Source organism: Lupinus angustifolius, chromosome LG04 (genome assembly GCF_001865875.1).
Source record: "Lupinus angustifolius cultivar Tanjil chromosome LG04, LupAngTanjil_v1.0, whole genome shotgun sequence".
NCBI classification, from domain to species: Eukaryota; Viridiplantae; Streptophyta; class Magnoliopsida; order Fabales; family Fabaceae; genus Lupinus; species Lupinus angustifolius.
The window spans coordinates 24,007,278-24,020,427 of NC_032012.1; the positions used below are offsets into that span (position 1 = coordinate 24,007,278).

General features: G+C 31.6%; 1 protein-coding gene across 1 annotated transcript; it reads right to left on the reverse strand.

Annotated features, from left to right (window-relative positions):
• On the reverse strand, nucleotides 373–3,359 carry LOC109346396 (D-3-phosphoglycerate dehydrogenase 1, chloroplastic). Its single transcript, XM_019585932.1, has 5 exons — nucleotides 2,819–3,359; nucleotides 1,916–2,292; nucleotides 1,686–1,796; nucleotides 1,494–1,589; nucleotides 373–1,207 (listed from the first exon to the last, which is right to left on the reverse strand). The coding sequence occupies exons 1-5, from the start codon at nucleotides 3,342–3,344 to the stop codon at nucleotides 536–538; spliced, it is 1,782 nt and encodes a 593-aa protein (XP_019441477.1). The 5' UTR covers nucleotides 3,345–3,359; the 3' UTR covers nucleotides 373–535.

Sequence of the window (13,150 nt, forward strand, 5' to 3'; positions counted from 1 at the left end):
ATATCATTGGGTAGAATAATTGGGAGCACATTTGCTGTACCACAAAGTGTGCCACTCCCTGTGTCATGACTTATGATTGGTTGAAAAAATATATTTAAATTAAAATTTTAATAATTAATTATTTTTTTGACCAATCAGAAGCCGTGGCACATGGAGTGATACACTATTTTGGGACAGCAGATGTCCATCCAGAATAATTCAGGTGTATGTTGTATTGTTTCTATCTGATCCATACATAGATGTTTATAGCTAACCATTCAGCTTAGATACAAATACATCAATATGAGGAAATTATTAACAAGAACTTATTGGAGTTTCAAACATTTTTTTATTCACTTGATTTTAAAGTAAGAGAGCTAAATGGACAACAACTCACTAAACCACAATAACAAGATTATTCTTTTCCTCGTGCCACCAAAACTACCGGTACATTCATTTGATGATGATACATCAAAATGGGGCAATGCCCAACGCAAATTTAACAAAATGAAAAACAAAAAAACCAAAAGACTACTAATAAAGTAACAACTTTGTCTTACAACTTCAGAGAAACGAACTCTTCAATAGCAGGAATATCTCCGATCTTCTTCAAAGTTTCTTTGTTAGGTTGCTCATCTACCCCAATTGCCATTACAGCGTGTTTGCGCGGAGCAATCCTTCCAACACTCATGAAACTGACATTCACATTCTCCTGACCCAAAACGCTCCCAACCTTTCCAATCATGCCTGGTTGATCTACCTGCCTGCAGAGTATTATGCTACCTTCCAAGCTCACATCAACCTCGAAAGATCCAACCTTAGTCAGATGTGGGATACCATCTTTCACTCGACCCTCAACGGTAATCTCCCCAGAATCTGATATGGCACTAGCAAATCGGGATTCCACATTAGCAATTTTGACCTGGACATATTCAAGTGGATTCTCAGGTGAGCCATCAAGAATAACTCTCTCCTCAGTTATCCTGAGTCCTCTTTGTTTAGCAGTGAAATCAGCATTGACCAAGTTCACAAAAACACTGGATATGGGCTCAATCAGACCCTTGGTTATCATAGCACGAAGAAGACGAGTGTCGAGATCATCAGGGCCCCTAGAAGAAGCATAAGTCACTTTCACTGTTTTTACCCCACTTCCTCCTGCTACTAACTGGACAGCAAGCCTACCCAGTTTCTCAGCAAGGTCGACAAATGGTTTCAACTCTGTTAATACCTGCAGTTAAAGAAGAAATGAGATAGAGGTTAAACTTCGCCTGTTCTGTCTTCGGATTAGTTTTGTCTATTTAAATAAAGTCAATGTTGTAAACCAGCTTTAATCTATGAGGCATGTTATACATTAAGTTGAAAAGAAATTAATGATTTTCTTAAGCCCAACAGCTATCGCACTGAGTAAGATTATTTATCATGAGAAGGTGAAGGATAAGGGAGCAGGGCAACAGCAATATCAGAAAGTAAGGCATCATGCATGGAAAAGGATACAGATGAATTTTATGTAATACCTCAGCGGGAACCATTGGTGCATTGACAGCAGTAGCAGCAAGCTCCCCTCTTAATGCCCCAACAACAGCCTCTGCTATTTCAATGGCCACACCTTCCTGGTCATCATTTCCAAAGGATATTAAACAATATACTGATATAGTGACAACTGAGAAGGGAATCAAATGCTCAAACAATGGATTTAAGTAACATACCTGGGCTTCCTTGGTACTGGCACCAAGATGAGGTGTTGCAGTAACTTGCTCATGCAAAATCAACTTGCTGTCTTTAGATGGTGGCTCCTCTGCGAAAACATCAAGTGCTGCCTGAAACAGAGAGACACAACACAACAATTACTTCTTTGGTAGGAGGAGACAGAAATATTTAATTTCCTGCAAAGTGTAAAGTGAACAATTAGTGGTTCCAAACAAGAGCTGCCAAGAACCTGAGCTACAATTCCAGCATCCAGCGCCCTAACAAGAGCATCCTCATCAATGACTCCTCCACGAGCAACATTGACAATTCGAACTCCTTTCTTCATCTTTGCAAAAGTCTCATCATTGAGAACCTTTGAAGTAGCAGGTGTAAGCGGCATGTGCAAAGAGATGAAATCTGCAGTAGAAATGGCCTCATCAAAGCTCACAAGCTCCACACCAATGGCACGAGCACGATCTGCTGGAGCATATGGGTCATGTGCAATGACATGCATACCAAGCCCCTTTGCACGTCGAGCAACTTCAGTACCAACCTTCCCAAATCCCATGACAGCAAGCGTTTTCCCAACTAGGGAAACTCCCACATACTTATTCCTCTGCCATTTCCCTGCATTAACCACGGTTTCATTAAATCAAACAACATGAACAATATCACCATAGTAACTAAAAACAAAAATCCACACCTTGAATTCACATTAAAGATTATAAGAAAGGCAGTATAATAAGAAAATAAAAAAACAGAAATCCACGTCTTTATCCCAAAAATAACAAATCAGATCTCAACATAAGGACAAAAAGAATCAGTCACATGAATTTTATAAATCCGGAAATAAAATATTCCAACTTTCCAGCATGAAATATTTAGCATAAGATATGGTTATTTAAGAGGAAGATTTCATTAGTGACGTTAGCTTCTCCAATATTCCCCCTTCACACACTTTACTACAGCAAACACATTCAAAATCAGTCATATATCTTCAATAAAAGCACCAAATGTAGCACAATTTCAATATCAGAATTCCGGATCTAAATCATTTCTAGCAAACACGGTGTTCCATATAACGGTCATGAAAGATTTACACCTTCACAAACCACAAAACCATACTCAACATTGATTTCAATTACACACTCACCAGATTTCACAGACGCATCGGCCTGAGCAACGTTCCTGGCCATAGCAGCCAAAAGCGCGATACCGTGCTCCGCCGCGGCAACAGTGTTAGCGGTAGGAGCATTAACGACCAAGCATCCAAACTCAGTAGCGGCAGCGAGATCAACATTGTCGATTCCAACACCGGCTCTTCCAACAACCTTGAGTCTTCCCTCGGAAGATTCGAACACATCACGTGATACCTTGGTTCCGCTACGAACAATAAGAGCATCGCAGAGTGAGATCTTGGTGCGCAACTCCTCAGGGGTGAGATTATAAGAGCAATCTACGTTGGCGAAGTCTTTGAGAAGATTGAGACCAGCTTCGCCGAGCTTCTCGGCGACAAGGACGGTGGGCTTGGCGTCGAGGGAGGCTGAGACAAGGAACACGAGGGAGCGGTGGCGGCGGGGGAAGGGGCGGAGGGAGAGGGGGGAGGAGAGGGGGAGTTTGGAGGAGAGAGAAAGTGAAGAGGAAGGAATACGGAGGGAAGGTGCAGTGTGCATAGCCATGGTTTGGATTGTGAGCAAATAACGATGAAGGTGGTAGAAGCCGCAGTGGTGTACCTTTAAAGGAATAGGTGGGGGCAGCTGCCCCCTCCAATTTTTTAAATTTTTTAGGGTAACACTCTTCCTTCATTTTTTTACGTCTACAAAAAAACTACTGATTTTTGTACATTGTACGTACATATTATAATAACTATTACTACATAATAAATAAGTGTGTGATACGTTAAAATAAAAATTAATTAAGTTAAATAAAACATGATATATTGTTTAATCATTTTTGTATTATATTATAATGAAAAAATAATAAAAATGTAACTCGTATACTATTTGTATTTGTTTTCACAGTATACATATTTGTTTAACTTAATTACACTTATCACATTCTTTTTATTTAAAAAATCAAACTTTTTCTCATACACATGTAGTCAATAGAGGTGGAACTTGCTTGAGGCAAGTGTGGGCAACTACTCGGTGGATTTTTTTTCCAATTTCTTTTTAAGTATTTCTTTTACTTTTTCCAATTATTTTTTCTTACATTCTATAAATTGTGTGTTCCATTTAGGGGTGGAAAAATTCGGTTCGGTTCGGTTTTTGGTGCATTTTAGTGACCGAACCGATCAAAAACATATGGTTCGGTTCCGCTCAATTAACCGCAACTTTAACTATAAGAACCGAACCGCTCTTGAATGGTTCGGTTCGGTTCGGTTCCACGGTTTTTACATTTACTTTTATAAAAAAAATATTTCATCAATTGAAAATCAAAATGTGTTGCAAGAGATATTGTTTATCATAAAATGATAAATGTTACTACTATTATTATAGAAAATTATGAATCATATCTAACAATACACTTGATGATTAGTAACATATATATCAATTAGTAAAATATGTAATAGTTACATTTATAACCTTACATTTCATAATTAGTAACACATGTAACAATACATGTATAACAATATATGATATATGTTGGTTTCAAACTCAATATCACAAAAGTTGGAAAATATGTTCCAAATTATAAGACATTAGGAAACAATTTAGTAACTAATAATATATATAATACTAACTTAATAACAATTTAGTAACATATGTAACACTACAATTCACACAAAAATTGATAATTTAAGCTAGAAAATTGGTTGAAGAATTTAAACAATAATAAAATATTATTTCTTAATCCCTAGTATATATTTCTTTAATACGCGGTTTGGTTCGGTTCTAACGGTTCCTAAATTTCTAAAACCATAAACCGAATTGAACATAAACGGTTCCTTAAAAAAATAACCGAACCGAACCGCGAAACCGAACCGAACCACATTTTGCGGTTTGGTTTGGTTCGGTTCCATCGGTTTCGCGGTTTAAACTGAAACCGCTTACGCACCTAGTTCCATTTAAAAATAATAGTTAATAGTTAAAGTTTTTTTAATATATATGTAGATGTTAAAATTGTTTATAAAACTATTATTTAATTTTTTATTTCTTAATAATTTTACATGAAATATATTATGATATTATAGATTATCTTTATCAAACTTTGTATAAAAAATCCTAAGATTTTATGGATTTTTTAAATTATTTAATATTGATAATATATGTATTTTTGTGCAAGAAATTTACTCTATAGATTTCAATGTGAGTAAGAAAAATATACTTCAGATGTAAATTTTAAAGTTTTATTTTTAATGGCGTAAGTCATTTATATTTAAAAATCTCTCAATCATCTCTAAATTATGTGTAACTTTGATGAAAAGTGAAAAATAAATGCATATTATATTTGTTTAATTGAACTATTCGTCTTATCTTCTTAATTATTTACGTTTAGCTAATTCATAAAGATTATTTCTAGCAACAAAGACAACCAAATAAAACTATACAATAAAATAAAAGATGAATTTCTTGTGCACAACATGCAATTTATATTGAAAATAAATAGCTGAAATTTGTATCCTTAATCCAATTATCAATGAGTTGAAGTCTTTAACGAATAGTGGCACTTTAAATAAATGTACACTTTTTTTTATAACGTCTTTAATCGATAATTATTGTTATTTAGAATTAATATGTTATTTTAAAATTTAAAACAATAACCTATATTTCTTTATATTTTTTTGTTACCAAATTAATCTTAATTATAAATTATACTTAAATAATGTTGCATCTTCTAAATATTGTTGTGAGTGTAAAGTGTGTATGAAAGTCAGGATTTTTTTATATGTGTAAAAAATAGAAAGGTGGTTTGTGTAATTTCACTAAAACTCGGGAAATATTAGTGTAATTTACTCAATTTTTTTACCTCTCGAAACATATCTCATATACAAAAAAATATGTCATTCCATATGTTACTTGTTCTGTTTGACAAAAAAAATTAATTATTAAAGTTTTAAATTATAAAATGTGGCACATGTTTTGGACAATAGATATACTTTTTTTTACTTACACCTCAATAACGTCTTTATGAAAATATTAGTTGAAACTCGTGTGTTTCTTTAATTTGTAGCTTATACATACAATACAACTTGTATGATCTTTCTAAAAATTATACATAGTGAAAGTTTTCCTACACGTATAAATGTTACTTATAATAATATGACTTCATTTGAGTTCATAATGATTTATACTTGATGAAATAAATTATGTATGTATTGATAATATATCATAAGAATGTTTATAAGTCATTTCATATTGATAATATATACATTTTTTTGTCCAAAAAGTTCTATCTTATGAATTTCAATGAGAAGAAGAAGATTAGTTTGAGATGTATGTCAATTTTAAAATTTTGTTTTTGGTATCATTAGTCATTTAAGTATGAAAAATTCTCAACTATGTGTCATTAGTCATATATTCCTTTATCAATTCGTCTTATCTTAACTATTATGGTTCAGCTATCACATAGATATCATTTTCATCAATAAAGAAAAAGAAACAGAATTACGTAGTAAGATAAAAGATCAATTTCTTGCAGACAACATAGTAATTATATTGAAAAAGAATTAGCTGAAAGTTTTAACTCTAATTCAATCATGTATGTTTTTTATATTTTTTTGTTACTCAATTAATTTTAATTATAGATTATAATTAAATATTATTGTCTCTGATAAAGTATGGATCACGATTCGTCACCGGAAGAAGGAACACTTTAATTGCACTTATATTTATTAATACATCTTGCTTTTATGAATGGATCGAGATTATTTGTCTCGTTTTTGTGTCTCAATGGTATCTAAATTCAATTAAAAAGTGCCACATAATTGGGGGGAAAATTGTATTACTTGATAGAATATAATTTGTTTCGAGGGACAAAATATTTTTTGATACATATGGTCATTATTCATTTATTATTAATAATATATAGGATTGAGGAAGGTCTTTACATTTTAGTAGGTTCGGTTAATATTTAGGGTTGAGATATGATATGAGATATCAATTTTTAGGGTTGACTGATATATCAATATTTAGGATTAAGTTATAGTTATCAACGATTTATATTTGTACATGTATATTCAATCATATGTAGAATAATAATATTTCTTTTACTCGAAGTAGATAGTACACTTTATTGCAATAACTTATTTAGTGATGCAATTTTGTATTTGTAGTCATGTTTTTCAATTGTTTTTGTTAGTTATTTGAGACAATTTTGCAAATGATTTATTGTCACCATATGTAAAGCATTTTATATGTTGTTGATTATCTAAAATTTTCATCACATGTACATAAATGTAAATGATTAACAAAATATATGCATATATGTCATTTTCATATGTTAAATTATATATATATTCATACTAATAAGTAAAATTGAGAATATTTTATTTAAAAGGGAAATGCATTATATTTAGCTGAGTCCACGTTCATGTTCGGGTTTAAGATTTAACATCTCAATATTTAGGATGAAGTTAGCATTTCAGTCCAAGGTCAAGTTCATTTAAAATAATAATCGCATCAATATTTAAGGTTACGTGAGAGATAAGTCTTACTCGACTCAACATACTTATGTTTACCTCTACTACTATATTACTATTATTTAATAATAGGAATTTAGTATCGGACGCATTTGTTCATTTACATCAAGTTAAATTATGTCAATTCTATATATATATTTTTTATGTTAAATAAATTTGAAACAATTGTTGCAATGAAAAATATTATCTTGTAAATGCATATATAAAAATTTACAAAAATCCAATATTGCTTAGTAACTAAGTCAAAATTGTCATAATATATTTTGAAAATATATGAAAATGGAACTACTGATTATATATCTCTTCATTTGCAAAATTTTCTCAAATTAATATGAATAATCTATACATATAGTTATCAATCAATGCATAGACCTACATAATTAATATTTTACAAAAAAACTATTAATGATATAAAAGTTGACGTAATTTAAATTAGTTACATCTTATACTAGTTATGAAGAAGATACACTCATTATCAAATTAATATTTAATTTGCTTTACATATATGAGGTAAGAGGTTGCATCAAATAAATATACCAACTTCTCATTCGAGTGATACTTAGTTAATTGTTGGGAAGGGAATTAATAGAAGGGTGTAAAATATGTGTACTGACAATGTAAAGATTTATACATTATCAACTATTCATTTATAATATTTTTATTTAAAAGTCAATAATAACTAAAAATTAATAGTAGATGATGTAACTAAAAAATATTTACACTGTCAATATATATATATATATTTTTTTTCTTCTTGATAGAAACCTCAAATCATTTCTGATTTCATATGTGCCTCTTTTGTCATATTCTAGACATTTGGGTGTGCACTAGCACACTCAAATTATGTCGGTCATCATATATATGAAAATTGAAAAATAAATAAAAAACAAAGATCAAGACCATGCAGAACATGTATTAATAACATGATATAAGCCTTTTGTGAACAAAGGGGAAATATTTTTAAAACTAAAAAATGATTTTAATCCACATTTTTCTTAACTTGAATTCAAAGAGTTTAGGAAGTTCTCAACCCTAGAGGCAATTTTCTTTGCCTAATTTTAATGGAATAAGAAGCATGACTTTAACAAAATATATATTTAACAATACCCCTCATGTTTTTTCATTGAATAAAATACATAACTTTTTGGTTGGTCAATGGTTTTCATGTGTTGTCAGCATAGTTATAGAATTTTCTCAAACCCCTTACGATCTGGTTCACACATCCCAGATCATCGTACATTTGAGCACCAATTCGCCATGGAAATTATCAAAAGTAGCGCATTGCATAAAATATTAAAAAGAAGAAGGATAAATGAAATAAAACTTAGAGAGTAAGTTACAAGAGTTAAGAATAACACGAGTCTCATTTGTTTGAAGATGAGGTTAAAGCTGGTTGAGGTAGCAATGACTCATGTGCTTAGGAAGTGGAATAGTTGTAGAAGGGTGAGGAAACTTGTAACCCTAGAAAGCAAAAGATCTCAAGGTCTTGGACCCAAGTACCTAACAAAAATCCAACTCAATTTTTTGAAAAATCAAAATGAATTGCTCAAGACCTTAACATTCTTTTTGGTTCTATTGGGAAAAAAAGGAAAGAAAATGATAGAAGAGAAAATGAATGAATTTATATATTTTCTCCCATTTGGATAGAAAAGAAAAATAGGATGCAAAATAAAAGTTGTGTAGGTCCTAGAAAAAGGTACTATGATGTGGGGCATACAGAGACAATGAATGGAATGACCTTGAAATAAAAGTGAATATTTGTATATTTGTGTTTATATCTTTTTAATTATGATATTCCTGTCATTTTATCTTATTATATATTTTTCCTCTCTCTATTTTATTTTTTTATTTCATTTCAAACAACTAAAAAGTTATTCTTCTTTCCATTATTTTTCTTTCCTTTAATTTTTATTCTGTACGTTTTCTTTCCTCTCATTTTCTCTCCCTCTCAAACCAAGCAAAATGTTAAAGTCTCCTACATCATGAAGGGAAAATAGGAGAGAGAAGAGTTTAAATTAGTTTTCTGTATTTTGATAGTTTTTAACAAAAAATGACGATTATAATTTAAATATTTTGAATTCAAATATAATTAGTTTGTAAATGTACGTTTTAGAAAGAAATATATCAATTGTTAACTTTATATTTCAACTATATAATAATTGTGTTTTTTATATCTTTAGACATATATGCTAAGCATCCAAAAAGAAAACGTATCCATACTGTACTATACATATTTAATATAGTACCACATTGTTTAAGAATTTAATGTATTAATTATGTCTGATCAATTTATGTGACTTCTTGATGTACTTACATATTCTCTCTCGATCACAACTTTAGACACTAATTAAAAGTGCATGTACCAGTCAAATAAGTTTATCACTATTTCTTTGTGTGGGCAAGATTTGTCTTCTTTATATGCAAGTTCGTTAGAGAATAACATATTTTATATTTCTAAGAATGTTAAGTTTCACTTACTAAGAAACAAAATATCTAATTATCTAGTCATAATAAATGCACAACAATTGTTTAATATGAATGAATTCACAAGTATTCAAGATTTAAAATGACACATTAGTCTTCTCTTAGATGTATGTGATTCGACTTTATAAGCACACTAGCAATATACCATTGTGTTCGCATGAGTCCGTCTATATTTCTTTTATTGAAGTTACTTAGTACATATTTCAAATCCAACAAATAACAAAATTGAATAATATAATAATGCTAATATAACCAACATTTTTATATTGAATCTCATTGTTAATAATATAATAATGATAAAATTTGTGTGCCTTTTTTTTTTTGAAGGATCTTGTAGATGTTATTGTCGGTGATAGCAGACAATGCTAATATAATGAATAAAAAACTAAACATGTGGAAGGTTATTGGAGAAATTTTTTTTTCTCAAAACAAATTAAAATAGAGAGGTTATAAGGAAGGTAGACAAAATGTTAACATAAAAAAAAATAAAATGACTGAATCGATAGAGAAAAAAATGTTAGAACAATTTTACCTGTGAGTTCCTGAAAAATTAAACATAGTAAAGTTATTAATAAGGTAGACAAAATATTAACTTATGAAAAAGAGTAAAATAAGTGATTTGACGGAGAAAACAATACTAGAAAAAAATATCTTACGTGAGAGTTCATGAAAATTTACTGTGGAAAATTAATCTGTGAACCATCTTTGAACTAATAATCCAAGATTAATTAATAACAATCAAAGCTGGAGTAATAATATAAACAATTTAATGATCCATGTTTAAACAATGGACATAAGAAACTAATTGATCATCATATGAAAAACTAATGAAACTATTAATTAAAGGATGGATACTTTGTATATAAATGAAAGCGTATAAAAATTCAAAGCAAATATTTTTTATTAAAAGTTATATCTAGAAATAAAAGTTCATAATAATAGCATATAATTTTGATTATTGTCATTTTCAAATATTTCAATCTCAAAAATATATAATTGATCTTTTTAGTATAACAAATATTTTTAACAATCTTTTGATCTTATTTTCAATGTAGCATAGGTAATTGTATCTCATACTCCATTGTTAACACAACAGAAGAAGTAAAATAGAAATATGTAATATATAATCACATAATATTGAGTGAACTAAAAATCCAATATTTTATAAAGGTGTGATAGAGTAAGATTCAGAAGGGAAAAAATAGAAAATTGTTACCTTTGGAAGATGAAATGAAGAGATGATATGAGAATTTGGGAAAAAGAATTGTTGAATGTTTTTCGATTGAGAGATTTCTTTACATGGAATGTGAATTTTTATGGCGGAAGCATCTTTTGCTAGAGTTGTTACAAAACTTTGAAAAAATATTTTAAAACATTAAATGAAATATATATTAAGTAAGCATTTGAAATTATTTCTATTGTTAGTGTCATATTATCAATTTACATGATTGAATATAATTATTTCTCTTAAAACATTATCAATTATTCTTTCCCACGCAACTGCTTTACACTACGATCAACTATTCTCACAGGTAGCGTCTTGAAAGTAAGATTCTCTTTCAGTTGTATCATATCCGGTTCAATTACATGCGAAGGATCAGGAATGTACTTCCGAAGTTGTGATACATGGAATACATCGTGAAGATTCGAAAGAATCGGAGGTAATGCGATCTGATACGCGACAAGACCAATCTTCTTAAGTATTTGGTAAGGACCAATGAATCTAGGGGTAAGCTTTCGAGATTTTAGGATCCTACCAATTCCAGTAGTCGGGACTACTCTCATGAAAACATGATCACCTTCATTAAAGTCAAGGGGCTTCCTCCTTTTGTCAAAATAGCTCTTCTGCCTACTTTGAGCAATCTTCATGTTTTCCCTTATCATCTTGATCTTCTCTGTAGTTTGTTGGACCACCTCGGGTCCCAACACTAGATGGTCACCTGTTTCAAACCAACATAAAGGAGTTCTACACTTCCTTCCATACAAAGCTTCAAAGGGTGCCATTCCAATGCTGGAGTGATAACTATTGTTGTAAGTAAATTCAATCAAAGGCAAAAATTGATCCCAACTTCCAGGTTGTTCTAGCACACAAGCTCTAAGAAGATCCTCCAACGATTGAATTGTCCTTTCTGATTGTCCATCAGTTTGTGGATGATAGGCTGAACTCAACTTTAACTTCGTACCCAAAGCCGCTTGCAAACTATTCCAGAAGTTTGATGTGAAACGTGGATCTCTATCGGATATGATGCTTGATGGAACACCGTGTAGTCTAACAATCTCCTTTATGTATAAGTGAGCCAACTTATCCAAAGGATACCTGATGTTGATTGGAATAAAATGAGCAGACTTAGACAATCTATCAATTATAACCCAAATAGAATCATAGCCCGCCCGAGTTCTAGGAAAACTTGTGACAAAATCCATGGCTATGCTATCCCACTTCCAAACTGGAACATCTAGGGGTTGTAATTCTCCACCAGGTCTTTGATGCTCAATCTTTGCTTTTTGGCACACTAAACAAGCAAACACATACTCAGCCACTTCTTTCTTCATGCCCGACCACCAAAACATCTTCTTCAAGTCATGATACATCTTGGTAGCTCCAGGATGAATGCTCATCTTGCTTTTATGGGCTTCATCCAAAATCAGTCTCCGTAGTTCTGGATCTTGAGGTACACAAATTCGATCCTTGAACCTTAAGATCCCGTCTCTTCCTTCTTGGAACTCTGTCTCCTTCCCTTCTATGGACAAAGCCTTTTTGCCTTGAAGTATCTGGTCGGATGCCTGAAGCTCTCGTATATTATTCAAGAAGTCATTGGTAATTGTAAGCATACCCAGGGTCATACCCTTTGGATTCATCCGAATCGCTAGGTTCAAATCTATAAACTCTTCGATTAGCTTCAACTCTTTCACCATAAGTGCAGACATGTGTAGAGACTTTCTGCTTAAAGCATCAGCTACCACGTTCGCTTTTCCGGGGTGATATTGAAGTCCAAAGTCATAATCCTTGAGAAACTCCATCCATCTCCTTTGTCTCATATTCAGCTCCTTCTGATCGAAAAGGTACTTCAAACTTTTATGATCACTAAAAACCTCAAATCTCACACCATACAAGTGATGTCTCCAAATCTTGAGAGCAAAGACCACGGCTGCTAATTCGAGATCATGGGTAGGATAGTTTTGCTCATGAGGCTTCAACTGCCTTGATGCATAAGATACCACCTTCTTATCCTGCATCAGCACACAACCTAAACCTTGCTTGGATGCATCACAATACACATTAAAATTAATGTTGGGGCTTGGAAGAGTCAACACCGGTGATGAAGTCAACCTCTTCTTCAATTCTTGGAAACTGTCCTC

Coding starts and splice junctions, on each gene's coding strand:
- LOC109346396 (XM_019585932.1), bottom strand. CDS start 3,344: ATGGCTATGCACACTGCACCTTCCCTCCGTATTCCTTCCTCTTCACTT. Junction 2,293..2,818: donor CGATGCGTCTGTGAAATCTG/GTGAGTGTGTAA, acceptor TGGTTAATGCAG/GGAAATGGCAGAGGAATAAG. Junction 1,590..1,685: donor CCAGTACCAAGGAAGCCCAG/GTATGTTACTTA, acceptor AATGATGACCAG/GAAGGTGTGGCCATTGAAAT.